The 14,557-nt window shown below is 38.3% G+C and overlaps 1 protein-coding gene across 1 annotated transcript in view; it reads right to left on the bottom strand.

Annotated features, from left to right (window-relative positions):
- PCDH15 (protocadherin related 15) overlaps nt 1–14,557 on the bottom strand; it is an 817,584-nt gene that overhangs the window by 210,071 nt on the left and 592,956 nt on the right. The window contains exon 20 of the mRNA XM_060127128.1: nt 11,667–11,795. Within this exon, the coding sequence (XP_059983111.1) occupies nt 11,667–11,795 (129 nt within the window). The remainder of the gene's footprint in view (nt 1–11,666; nt 11,796–14,557) is intronic.

The raw sequence follows: 14,557 nt of genomic DNA, 5'->3' as shown, positions 1-14,557 counted from the left end.
TTAGAACTGCTTTTGCTGCATCCCATAGGTTTTGGGTCATCATGTTTTCATTGTCATTTGTTTCTAGGTATTTTTTGATTTCCTCTTTGATTTCTTCAGTGATCTCTTGGTTAAGTAGTGTATTGTTTAGCCTCCATGTATTTGTATTTTTTACAGATTTTTTCCTGTAATTGGTATCTAGTCTCATAGCGTTGTGGTCAGAAAAGATACTAGATACAATTTCAATTTTCTTAAATTTACCAAGGCTTGATTTGTGACCCAAGGTATGACCTATCATGGAAAATGTTCCATGAGCACTTGAGAAGAAAGTGTATCCTGTTGTTTTTGGATGGAATGTCCTATAAATATCAATTAAGTCCATCTTGTTTAATGTATTATGTAAATATTGTGTTTCCTTATTTATTTTAATTTTAATGATCTGTCTGTTGTTGAAAGTGGGGTGTTAAAACTCCCCTACTATGATTGTGTTACTGTCGATTTCCCCTTTTATGGCTGTTAGCATTTGCCTGATATATTGAGGTGCTCCTATGCTGGGTACATAAATATTTACAATTGTTATATCTTCTTCTTGGATTGATCACTTGATCATTATGTAGTGTCCTTGCTTGTTTCATGTAATAGTCTTTATTTTAAAGTCTATTTTGTCTGATATGAGAATTGCTACCCCAGCTTTCTTTTGATTTCCATTAGCATGGAATATCTTTTTCCATCCCCTCACTTTCATGCTGTACATGTCCCTAGGTCAGAAGTCAGTCTGTTGTAGACAGCATAAATATGGGTCTTGTTTTTGTATCCATTTAGCCAGTCTATGTCTTTTGGTTGGAGCATTTAATCCTTTTACGTTTAAGTTAATTATCGATATGTATGTTCCTATTACCATTTTCTTAATTGTTTCGGGTTTGTTGTTGTACGTCTTTTCCTTCTCTTGTGTTTCCTGCCTAGAGAAGTTCCTTTAGCACTTGTTGTAAAGCTGGCTTGGTGATGCTGAATTCTCTTCCCTCTTGCTCATCTGTAAAGATTTTAATTTCTCGGTCGAATCAGAATGAAATCCTTGAGGGGTAGAGTAATCTTGGTGGTAGGTTTTCCCCTTTCATCACTTTAAATATGTCTTGCCAATCCCTTATAGTTTGACTTATATGTGTCTTGGCGTGTTTCTCCTTGGATTTATCCTGTATGGGACTCTCTGTGCTTCCTGGACTTGATTAACTATTTCCTTTACATATTAGGGAAATTTTCAACTATAATCTCTTCAAATATTTTCTCAGTCCCTCTTTTTTCCTCTTCTCTGGGACCCCTATAATTCCAATGTTGGTGTGTTTAATGTTGTCCCAGAGGTCTCTGAGACTGTCCTCAATTCTTTTCGTTCTTTTTTCTTTATTCTGCTCTGTAGTAGTTATTTCCACTATTTTATCTTCCAGGTCACTTATCCGTTCTTCTGCCTCAGTTATTCTGCTATTGATTCCTTCTAGAGAATTTATAATTTCATTTATTGTGTTGTTCATTATTGTCTGTTTGCTCTTTAGTTTTTCTAGGTCCTTGTCAAACATTTCTTGTATTTTCTCCATTCTATTTCCAAGATTTTAGATCATCTTTACTGTCATTACTCTGAATTCTTCTTCAGGTAGACTGCCTATTTCCTCTTCATTTGTTTGGTCTGGTTGGTTTTTACCTTGCTCCTTCATCTGCTGTATGTTTCTCTGTCTTCTCATTTTTCTTAACTTACTGTGTTTGGGGTCTCCTTTTCTCAGGCTGCAGGTTCATAGTTTCTGTTGTTTTTGGTGTCTGCCCCCAGTGGCTAAGTTTGTTTCAGTGCATTGTGTAGGCTTCCTTGTGGAGGGGACTAGTGCCTGTGTTCTAGGCTGGATCTTGTCTTTCTGGTGTTCATGTTCTCATCTGGTGGTGTATTTTGGGGTGTCTGTGACCTTATTATGATTGTAGGCAGCCTCTCTGCTAATGGGTGGTGGTGTGTTCCTGTCTTGATAGTTGTTTGGCATAGGGTGTCCAGCACTGTAGCTTGCTGGTTGTTGAGTGGAGCTGAGTCTTGGCATTGAGATGGAGATCTCTGGGAGATTTTTGCCGTTTGATATTACATGGAGCTGGGAGGTCTCTGGTGGACCAATGTCCTGAACTCGGCTCTCCCACCTCATAGGCACAGGCCTGACACACAGCCGGAGCACCAAGACCCTGTCATCCACATAGCTCAGAATAAAAGGGAGAAAAAAAGAAAGAAAGTAAGAAAAATAAATAAATGAAATAAAATAAAGTTTTTAAATAAAAAATAATTATTAAAAATGAACAAATTAAAAAGAACAAATATAGGGCTTCCCTGGTGGCGCAGTGGTTGAGAGTCCGCCTGCCGATGCAGGGAACACGGGTTCGTGCCCCCATCCGGGAAGATCCCACATGCTGTGGAGCCATGGCCACTGAGCCTGCACGTCCGGAGCCTGTGCTCCACAACAGGAGAGGCCACAACAGTGAGGGGCCCGTGTACCGCAAAAAAAAAAAAAAAAAAAAAGAAATACAGAAAGAAGAGAGCAACCAAACCAAAAAACAAATCCACCAATGAAAATAAGCACTAGAAAGTATACTAAAAAAACCCCAAAAAACCCAACAGAAGCCTAGGACAAATGGTAAAAGCAAAGCTATACAGACAGAATTACACACACAAGCATACACATACACACTCACAAAAGGGAAAAAGGAAAAAAATATATATATTGTTGCTCCTAAAGTCTACCACCTCAATTTGGGATGATTCGTTGTCTATTCAGGTATTCCACAGATGCAGGGAACATCAAGTTGATTGTGGAGATTGTATCTGCTGTTCCTGATGCTGCTGGGAGAGATTTCCCTTTCTCTTCTTTGTTCGCACAGCTCCCGGGGTTCAGCTTTGGATTTGGCACTGCCTCTGCATGTAGGTCGCCATAGGGCGTCTGTTCTTCGCTCAGACAGGACAGGGTTAAAGGAGCAGCTGATTTGGCGGCTCTGGCTCACTCAGGCCGCAGGGACGGAGGGGTACGGATAAAGGGCGTGACCGCGATGGCAGAGGCCAGCATGACATTGCACCAGCCTGAGGCGCGCCTTGTGTTCTCTCGGGGAAGTTGTCCCTGGATCACGGGTCCCTGGCAGTGGCGCGCTGCACAGGCTCCCTGGAGGGGAGGCATGGATAGTGACCTGTACTTGCACACAGTCTTCTTGGTGGCGGCAGCAGCAGCCTTAGCATCTCATGCCCGTCTCTGGGGTCTGCGCTGTTAGCCGCGACTCGCGCCCATCTCTGGAGCTCCTTTAAGCAGCGCTCTTAATCCCCTCTCCTCGCACACCACAAAACAAAGAGGCAAGAAAAAGTCTCTTGCCTCATAGGGAGTTTCAGACATTTTCCTGGACTCCCTCCCTGCTAGCTGTTGTGCACTAGCCCCCTTCAGGCTGTGTTCACGCAGCCAACCCCAGTCCTCTCCCTGGGATCTGACCCCCGAAGGCTGAGCCTCAGCTCCCAGCCCCCACCCGACCCGGAGGGGAGCAGACAAGCCTCTCGGGGTGTCCACCACCCACCATCTCCGCCCACGAAGGGGCTTCCTAGTGTGTGGAAAACTTCCCTCTTTCACAGCTCCCTCCCACTGGTGCAGGTCCCGTCTCTATCCTTTTGTCTTTTTTCTTTTTTCTTTTGTACCTACCCAGGTACATGGGGAGTTTCTTGCCTTTTGGGAAGTCTGAGGTCTTCTGCCAGCGTTCAGTAGGTGTTCTGTAGGAGTTGTTCCACATGTAGATGTATTTCTGATGTATCTGTGGGGAGGAAGGTGATCTCCACGTCTTACTCTTCCGCCATCTTGAAGGTCTCCAATACTGCTTTTTAAATCAACCTTATATATACTATTCTACTTGTTGCAATTCTAAAAGTAGAGAGATTTCCAGTATCAACAGTTTTTCTCCATTTATCAAGACTACTTATTTACTTGCACGTATGTGTGTGAGGTAAGCCAAACAGGTATTTTAGTTGTTGACATATATTTCTCTTTCTACAACGTTCGTGAATCTTCAGTGGAAAAATGTACTTTCAGATCATTTTAATCCATTAGGTCTAGTTTAATTTAGCATCTTATAAGACCCAAATATTGGGCTGGGTAGTAAGGTTTCTAGGATCAATATGACACAGTCTCTGCTTTCAAGAAATCTGAGTAAATGGAAACTTTCAATAGACTTTGGTAAGCACTACCAAAAAGTTGTGCACAGTGTGAGATGGGCCATTTAGGACATAGGAAAGTTCGGAAAAAGCTTTTCTGGAAAAGATTATGTTTGACTAAAATTTTCAAGGATGAGCTATCTAAATAAAAAATGGAGAATGAAGAAATGAGAGCAGAGGGCATGAGCAGAGGCAAACAGACATGGGACAGTTCTGAGAACATGCATTAGTAATCTCAAGCAGGTTAGTGTTCCTGGAAGTGAAGTTGTAAAAGCAGTAATGGGAAGTGTGCCTTGTTTGCTGCATTGAGGGTTACTTTCTACTACTGAACTATGTTTGTTAGAGACATCCCCAGCAGTTACATTAAGGATAAGTATGAGGTTTGTTAAGATTAATGATAGGATAATGTATTAGGAGGTTGTAACAATAGGTCAGGAGACATATAATGAGAGCCTGACTGTTGTTGTTTTGGAGAGAGGAGAAAATTTGAAAACTATTTGAAGCATGTAAAATTATCAAGATTGGTGATTGACTGGATACGGACAGTGAGGGAGAAAGAGAAGACTGAGATGCCTCTCCAGTTTGGCTTGGGAATAATAAACTGAGAGGCAGAATTCAGGAGAAGAAGCCCTTTCTGAGGAAGATGAAAATAAGGGTTCAATCTTAAACATGTTGAATTTGAGGTGCCTCTAGGACATTCAGGCGGGTTTGTTTTACAGATAAATGTCTATTTGAGGCTGTAGGCTGAAGGAGCAGAAGCAGTTATAGATATAGCTGTGGAAGACATCAGCATCCAAGTGTAATTAAAACAGTGGTTTTTAATCCGTGGAATTTCCCCCCAAAATGTGTAGAATTAAAACAAATGAGAAGACAGTTCCAATATCCAGAGTTTGTTTTGGAGGTGATGAATATGGTTATTACCCTGACTGTGGTGATGGTAACACAAGTGTACATGTATATTTCCCAACTGAAAGTCACCAAATTGCATACATTAATTATCTGTCCCTTTTTGTATACCAGTTTTACCTCAATAGAAATAGGAGGAAAAGGACCAATACAATATTTTTTAAAGAAGGTTTATGAAGAAACAGATAAAGGGAAGACAGAAAGAATCAGACATGCTTAAACATGAAAACCAGGAGCAAACAGGTAGTAGAGTCTCATAAAGGAGAGTGTGAGATCCATCTCAAATGCAGCAGTGAGGTTATTCAGATAAAGATGACATTTAGCAATAAAGAGGTCATGAGTTACTACGGGGTTGAGGATGGATATCATTCATTATGCATCTGGGATTATACAACTGTGAATATTTATACACACACACACATATGCACGCGTACATGTATCTATTATAATAGCTGATAGTAAGACTAAAAACTGGCGAAAGGATATATCCCAAGTAAATATTATAAAAGTGTATGCATAAAATTTTCTAATCTATTTATGAACCACTAATTGAATATCTGAAAGATCACCAAGCTTCAAAAATACTCACAAGCAATAGATAAATCTCCATTATAAATATTTTTAGGTAGCAGCATTAAAATGGACATCATTAAGTTTTCAAATTGTGTGGGTTTCTTTACTTGACTGAGCACAGTTTTTGCATTATATAGTTTGATTTGACAAGAGAACCCATAAAAATCCACACTTGTGGCCCACTTAAAAAAGTAGTATTATAGTTTTAGGCACTGTTGAACATCATGCTGAGCTACAAAAGCTAAATAAAACACCGTAAAGCTCCCCACCTTCATTTCATTTTTAGAACCCCACACAGGGAGACGACAACTACGTTAATCAGAGACAGACCACTGAGGCTCAGATTTATTTTGTTTAATATTAAATTGTATAGTTGAAGGAGATATCAATTTCTTTTTAAAATGGCACCATCACTACCCTTCTAAACACTGCAGTTTACTAATGATTTTAAAACTGCTTTAAGGGTTTAAAACTGAATCACTACCACTTCATCTCAGCTGAGATTTAGCATGCAGATCTCACAATGGGAATACATTTCTGTTTCAGGTTAAATAAATTCAGTCTGTCTTGTTTTAGAACTAGAAGAACATTTTGTTGACTCAGAGCTCTATTTTTGTTACTTAGAGCTAAAAGAAGTCAGTTCAGCATAAGAAATTCTACAAGGTATTAATTGGAAGTTTGCTGGGAAGAGGTTCATTCTGTATTGTATATAATGCTGAGAACCTTTTTTAACCTTAACAGGCAGTGTTGTTTCCAAATATGCCTTCTCTGATGAATCTGTGCACGCATGCATGCCCAGGGCTACTCTGAAAACTGAGATGAAGAACTGAAAAAGTATTCTGGCCCCTAAGAAACTCCTCAAAGAGATGCTATCGTGAAGGCTAGACACCTTTGATATGAGCTCCAAGGTTTCTCTCTGCTGCTCTCCCTTCAGTATCCACTGACCTGAAACATGCACACAGAGTGATGCGCTGAAGCACCTACAGCAGCAAGTGTGCCTAAGTAAAAACACCCTCTCATTCTCCTTGATAAGCTAGACTCTGTTAGAAAAGTACAAAGAAGTTCTCTTGTGACCCTGTATCTAAGACTGTGTTTATTAAAAGATCTTCCTTTATCTTCCCCTCACTCTCCAACCCAGACTCAAGATTGAATCTATGAGACATTAGTTGAGAAAACAAATGAAAATGACACACACCATATTGAAAAAATCACATGATTTTTTTATCTCCTGTGAAATACTGTGAAGGGTACTGAACAAAACATTACACTGACAAGTAAAGCCTTTTTATTAGTGGCTATTTCATTAGGCCTTCCTGGCCTTCCCCATCTGAACTCAACATGTATTAACCAATTTTCTAGAACTTCTCTAAGCAAATCTTCCATAATTGACAGACAATTGACTTTTTCTCAAATTGCCTTTTCGGCTCAATTATGTCTTGCATCACATCCACCTGGTATATCTATTTCTTTTTTTTTTTTTTAACCTAGAATTTTACTAATTTGTTAAGTTACTGAAGATGATACATTTTCCCCATGAATCCTGACAGAGCCACCTTAGTCCTTTGTGGTGTTTTTCATTCCTTTTAGTAAATAATCAGTATGACACATTTGACATTTGACATAGAGACACAATCTATTCTTACTGTGTTTGCTAGATTTTATTCTATATACATCTTTCCCCCAACTATACTGCTACTGCTTGTGTTTTGAGAATATGGAAAAGATTCTCAAATTTAAGTGTGGTATACTATATCTGTGTATAGTAACTTCTACAAAAAACAAGTTTAGCCAGACTATTACTCTACCATAAAAAAGAATGAAATAATGCCATTTGCAGCAATATGGATGGACCTAGAGATGATCACACTAAGTGAAGTAAGGCAGAGAACGACAAATATATGATATCTTACAAAACAGAAACAGATCCATAGACATAGAAAACAAGCTATAGTTACCAAAGGGAAAAGGGGGGCAGATAAATTAGGGGTTCGGGATTAACATAAACACACTATTTTATCTAAAATAGATAACCAACAAGGTCCTACTGTATAGCACAGGGAACTATACCCAATATTTTGTAATAAACTATAAGGGAAAATGTTATTGAACCCTGACCTCTGGCCACCTCCTAGGGGTAGACAACTGAACTAAGCTGTACCAATTTTTGAATTTGAATGGAGAGACTGAAGCTAGTTGAAGCTGCTACCTTAGTGGCAGTGTCCATGTAGTCCAGTTGCTGAGGCCTCCACAGACTATGGCCCATGGAGACCGCTGCCACCATTATGTCACGAAAGCCGGGGTGGGGGAGAGGTTCGCAGCTGCTTCAAGGCCTGGGCCTGGCCAGTGGGCGGCCCTGGCGAGGGCTCTGGAGCTCTGCAGGACACAGCCCTCAGCCTGTCCCTGGGCCCCCAGCTCACCCAGTGGCCTAAGGCTGCAGGGCCTGGAGGGCCCTGGGGAGAAGGCCTCCATCTGCCTCTCACCGCATTCTGCCCAGAAGACCACAACGAGGCTGACTGAGCGGGACCTCTAACCACGCGAAGGGTCACGTGTTAATGGTCATATATAATACTAATGGCTGTGTGCCCACTCTGCCCGTATTACAAAAATAATCTGAGAATATATATATGCATAACCATATCACTTTACTGTATACCTGAAACTAACGCAACATTGTAAATCAACTATACTTCAAATTTTTTTAAGTTCATTTTTAATATGCTAATAAAACTTTTGGCTCTGTATAATCCAGAAATATTGCTTCAGAAGTATTACCTAGTAAGTAAAGTTTGATATTACAACACTACCTTAATAAATAAAAAGGAAATACACGGTTCCTTCAGCATTTGAATTCAAATATTGGTTTACTCGTACTAAAACGTCATTAGAACAAAAACGCGAAGTTGGTAACTCAAATTGAATACAACAACTAACCATACATATTTTGGTTTTAAGTGTGTCTTAATAGCTTTTGGTGACAGTTAAAATTAAATTTTATAAGTAGAGCATGAGTCATTTAGTGAAATTAATGTATTATATAGTTATCATTAGGTAGCAATAGGAGACCATTGTGATGCATCGAACTTCCATTCTATGAACTGGAACTGTGCTGAATCAGTGGGATGCGACTGCTTCGGATGTTTTCCTTCTCCTTTGTACTTTCAAACTCATTTTGGTTTTTATGAAAACATGTTATTGCCTAAAGACCAGGACAATTATTCCTTTATCAAACTGTGAGTGCTAACGTCTATATTTCAATTTTTAATGCTGAGAAATTATAGAGAATGTTTCTCATCAAATTTAAGAACCAGCAGACAATAAATAAAAGTTAATGCTGTAATTCTTTCAAAGACAAAGAATCACTAGGAAAAGTGGCAAAGATAGGTTAAGAGAAAGGAAAAATAAAACTAAAACTCAATCAGCATGCTAATGTCTATGTATGTGTTATGACCTGCATATTCCCTATGGGTTTTATGTCTCCAATGCTAAGTAAATTAAAAGAAATGGGAAAGATAATCTTCCTAAATTTCCAATACCTCTTTATTTTATCTGAATACTTGATAGATATAATTAAAATAATTTTCAGTTGTCATCAAAGTGGCATCCTAGAGTGACAACTGTAATATAATTTAACTATCATTATGATTAAACTATTACATTAGTTCAAGTTTTTTTTTTTTTCCGAAAACAAGTTTTATTTGGGAAGAGTTTCTAATTGTTAAAGCTGCAAGCAAGTTACCTTCACAAGTATAGTTCTACAGACCTAGTAGTTTCAGAGATCCCAGTGTTCAAAGGTACACCTCAAAATTAATAACAAAAGCACACCCACGGCGAAAGGGGAGAGCTGTTAGACTGGTTTGGAATGTACAGCCATGGATTTCAGCTGGGCTATAATTGCCTTCTAATTCAGCTTTCTGGATTTATAATCTTCCATTACAATCTACTTAGCAGCAATCTTTATAAAATAAAAATCTAATGATACAAGCACCTCAGACCCTCTAAAGGTCCCCCCAGCACCTTCTACAAAGAGAAACATTTATGATGTGGCACATCTTATTTAATGTAATTATGACATGTCACATGCTGTCATTTGTCTATGCTTTTATCCATGCAATCAACTTTCCTTAGACAGTTTCTAACCCCTTTCAACTTCCTTCTCACCAGTATTCATACTTCATGAATCAGCTTCAACATTGCCCCCTTTCTCTGTTTTCAGAACATGCCCCTCTTACAGATTTAATCACCTTCTTTGCTTGGTGTAACAGAAACTGTCAGTGCCCCATGCATGTCCCTCAGAGCATGTATAGTTTCTGGCCAACTTCCAACTGCTAGTAACTGCAGTCTCACTGAAAGCCCTTATATCAGAATTGCAGAGAGCTGGATGCTTGCTTGGAGGTAGGAAGTGCTGAAAATGTGCCCTCAGCCACAGCATCGCTGACCAAGAACTCTCAGGTGTTAGTGTGTGAATTTACCAGTTCCATCACTTTTCAGGATCATTAATTCTGGGGAATGTATTTTGTGTCACTTCCCAGAATTTGCCCTTCAGATTAAGCTCCATTTCTCTTAAGGACAGCTGGTTAACTGCAATCCCTTTATTGTCTGCCTTCTCTTCTCTGCATCACTTCCTCACTTCCCTATTAGTATTACTTTAACTTCCCAGAAAAACTATTTATACCTGACTCTTTTGTCGCCAGGTTTTTTCTTGTAGAATCTACAGTAAAACTTTTGATACCAGAGGTACTGTGTGGGGTTCTGGAGTTGAATGTCTTGCTGGCCACATGGCATCAAGACCACTTGGCATGTTGTAACAGAATAATTACAAGACTCTCTCTTGTGGTGAATTGGGATGCTAAAAAGGTATAAGGGGATGTATATTTTATCAATTTCTCCAGGATTTGAGAAAGATAGTGACAATGATAATGACAATGACTATAGAGTTAACAGTTGTTGCAAGTATTGTCAGTACTCTCAGGAAAAAAACTGATGAGTTCAAACTCAAGTCAGAGGGGTCTCGCTGACAGCATTTAAAGAAACCCTCCTCTTTTAAAGCCAGAGAGAGGATTGAACTGAAAAACAGACCCTTTGTTTGATTGTAATAGTAGTTGAATTGTAGAGAAGATTTACTGCAAAGTACCGGCAAACCTCTTATTTAAAATTCCAGGCCTTAACAGGAAAGATGTAGGACCCTGAAACCTGGACTTGAGGTACCAGGTTGACTCACTCTTGCTGGAGGATTCTTTCCTTGCCTGGAGACCACATAGATGCATCATCTGAGGTCAACACTTCAAGATATATGTACATTCCTCAAAAATTTCCCTCATCTTATGGTTTCTAGACCACTATGTTCAAGACCAGGCATGGCCTAATTGAAAAAAGTATTGTCTCTGATTTAAGAAAAATGGGATTATTCATGAAAAGAGTAACAGAAACTGGCTAATATTTCCAGTTAGGAATTAAGAGAGCATGCCTAGAAATGAATGTTGAGTATGTTGGACAGGGATGCAACTGAAATATAAGGTACACAGGAGATGCTAAAGATATGTTTACACAAGCAAATGACATTACACCTAAGCATTTGTGTTTTGAGGTATGTGTTTCCAAATTTTTGCTTAATGGTATAGATAATTACATACTTCTCTAAAAATATTTTATTGTAATTCCAGAAAGTAAAAATATATATTAAATAAGAAAATAATGCTCTCAAATGAATCAGTGTTTAAATTATACAATGGTCATAAAATATAAATCAACGAACTTAACTTAAATCCATATGGACACAATATGATTTATAAAAAAAAAATCTTGAAGGTTATCCAGCACAGTGATCAACAATGAATGCACTTTATTACCATCTTGTCTTATACCCAAGTGATTTTGCTTATTGCTTTCAGATAATTCTGATGCTCTATCATTTAACACATGGCATTAGCTAAATCTCTTTTCAAATTAAAAGGTAAGAAAATTACTCACTTTAAAAAAATACATTTAAGATACACATAAATACTCCACTTACCCATATTCGACCCACAAACGCATTGGCTTCTTCTTCCACCACTGATAGATTTCTGAGCAGATAGGGATCAAACACTGGATCATTGTCATTGACATCTGTCACCACCACATTTACCGTGGCAGTTGAGGTCTTAAAGAAAAAAAAAAATGGGGGGATTAGATGTGAGAGGAGTTATTTTTATTTCGATGTCAGTTAATTAGTCATACTGGCATTTGTCTATCTGAAAGTCATCTCATAACTATTCCTATTCCTTAGCTTTCCAAAAAAGACAAGAAAAAAAAAGAGGAATCTCGCAATTTTCAAACACCTCAAAAAACAGATGGAAAAAACAAATGATATTAAAGGGCAAACATCTTCTTGAAAATGTCAAATATTTCCTGGAGGCTTACTTTTAGAAAGTGTTTTACCTTTATCTTGTTCACATTTTGTGGGTGGTAGGTTTTTGTTTATAGACACTTGTACCCCTTTTTCTCTGAAATGTAACATTTCTGCAGTTTTTACCACTTATATGTTGTACTGTTTAAAAATATAACTAGCACACTATAAAATAGCGTGGTATGTCAAATGGGTATTTTCAGGTAAGCAAATACTACCAGAAAATAATATATTAGTAATTTTCTAGGTTCACATCTAAACCAAGAGTTTGAGGACCATACACCACTAATCATAAAACACACACACACACACACACACACACACACACACACACACACACACACACACACACAACCTTTTGGTTATACAGCTTAAGGAAATGGTAAGTGGGTAATCCTACCAGTAGTATGTGCTACCTGGTTAAAAGGTAAAATCCCTAGCCTGCTGCAACTCGAGAACATAATGTAGGTCAATGACTTTTGCATAATCAAGGAACATCTTCATACATGACTCAAGCTGGAAAATGCTCTGTCTAATCAAAGCCTGAGTACAGCACATGCCCTCCACCCAGCTCTGTCACAGTGAGGGGCAGATCACAGAAGGTTGAGAGAAAATTAGAGAACAAAAGTATTCTTGGCTGGAAAATGAAAAATCCATTATGCTATGATATTAAATATTTAATAACATGCAAATAAAAAGTAGGAGGAAAAGCAGGATGGTACCGTCATGAGAGAATTACTTAACTTTCTTTTTAAAAAAGACAAACAGGATTTGTCCTAATCTGTAAGTGACATGGGGTGAGAGGCTAAAAAGCTGAGCATAAAGAAGTGACTTAGAGGAAGTGAACCTGAAGAAATTTTGCAGCGTTCATGGGCCCGAGGGGTCAAAAACTGGACTTCCTAGCTACTAAGGAGGAGAAGTCCTGGTAAACACCCCATCCTTTCTGTTGCAAAATCAAGGAACATCTTCATACGTGACACAAGCTGGAAACTGCTCTGTCTAATCAAAGACTGAATATAGCACATGCTTTCTTGGGATCACTGAAGTTCTATACTCTATGAGTAATGCTGCATAAGGTCTAGACCAGGCCTTACTCAGATTAAAACTCAATAGTCAAGGGCTTCCCTGGTGGCGCAGTGGTTGAGAGTCCGACTGCCAATGCAGGGGACATGGGTTCGTCCCCTGGTCTGGGAAGATCCCATATGCCGCAGAGTGGCTAGGCCCGTGAGCCATGGCCGCTAAGCCTGCGTGTCCAGAGCCTGTGCTCCGCAACGGGAGAGGCCACAACAGTGAGAGGCCCGCGTACCACAAAAGAAAAAAGAAAAAAAAAAAAAACTCAATAGTCAAATTTTGGTTGGATTACGGTGATCTGTCCTTATTTTAACAGACATATATTAAATCTTCTTTTGAGCAATATAATTTTATTCCAAGCCTTTATAATTTTTCATATATAATGTCTAGTGGTCATTAAAAATATTACCAGGCATAGCAGAGAATTCTTGGGTATTGATAATGGCTTATTTCTTTATTTGTGTACTAGCTACATTGATGGGCTTATTTTGTGAAAATTTATACAGCTATTCAGTATGATTTGTATATATTTCTGTATTTAAAACTCCCAATAAAATTTTATTTAAAGAAATGTCAAAGACAAGCAGAACAGTGTTGTTTATAGTCAAAGCCGGGAAACAACCTAAATGCCCACCAATAGTAGATGTTTATATAATAGATTGTGTTTTTTGCACATAATGGAATAACATGTGATACTAAGAATGTACAGACTACATTCACCTCAATGAATTTCATGAATGTAAGGCTGAGTGTACGAAGTCAGACACAACACAGTACACACTACATGATTCCAAATATATAAATTTCAAAGATTGGCAGAAATACTCCATTGTGATAGAAGTCAGGATAGGGATGACTTTTGTGAAGAAGGTAGAGTAGAAACTGGCATGATTGTAAGGCTGGGCTTCTGGAGTGCTAATTAATTTCTGTTTCTTGTTCTGAATAGTGATCATACAAGTATTTTCACTATGTGAAAATTCATTAAGTTGCACAGTTATGGTTTGTGCACTCTTCTGTGTGCATCTCTCCATGAAATCATTTAGTTTAAAGAATGCATGCACATCAACATACGCTTGTGTGTAGATATATATGGATATGTATAAATTTAAATGTCATCTGATTAGATGAAGTACAAGTCATGTTATTTTCTCCTTTTAACTTTTATATATTTTCCAAATTTTCTCTAAGAGAGCTACATTGCTTTAATAACAAAAATCAGTTTAACAAATGTTATTTCTTTAAAAGTTGTGTTAGAGTTAAAGCTAGTAAAAAGATTTAAAGCTAGTAAAAAGATGTGCCTTTATAGTAGCAGTAGTTCCCAATTTGCCTGAGGGTGAAGGAGACATTAAAATGGACAGCTGGGAGCCAAAATCTAAGAGTAGCCATGCTAGAGTTTGCTGACCTTCCTTCTAAATGCTTGCATAAAGTGCCAGCCTATCTGTATT

The sequence above is a fragment of the Lagenorhynchus albirostris genome, chromosome 16 (assembly GCF_949774975.1).
Source record: "Lagenorhynchus albirostris chromosome 16, mLagAlb1.1, whole genome shotgun sequence".
Classification (NCBI taxonomy): domain Eukaryota; kingdom Metazoa; phylum Chordata; class Mammalia; order Artiodactyla; family Delphinidae; genus Lagenorhynchus; species Lagenorhynchus albirostris.
The sequence above is the reverse complement of the archived record's forward strand: the minus strand, read 5'-3'. Positions and strand labels throughout refer to the sequence as shown.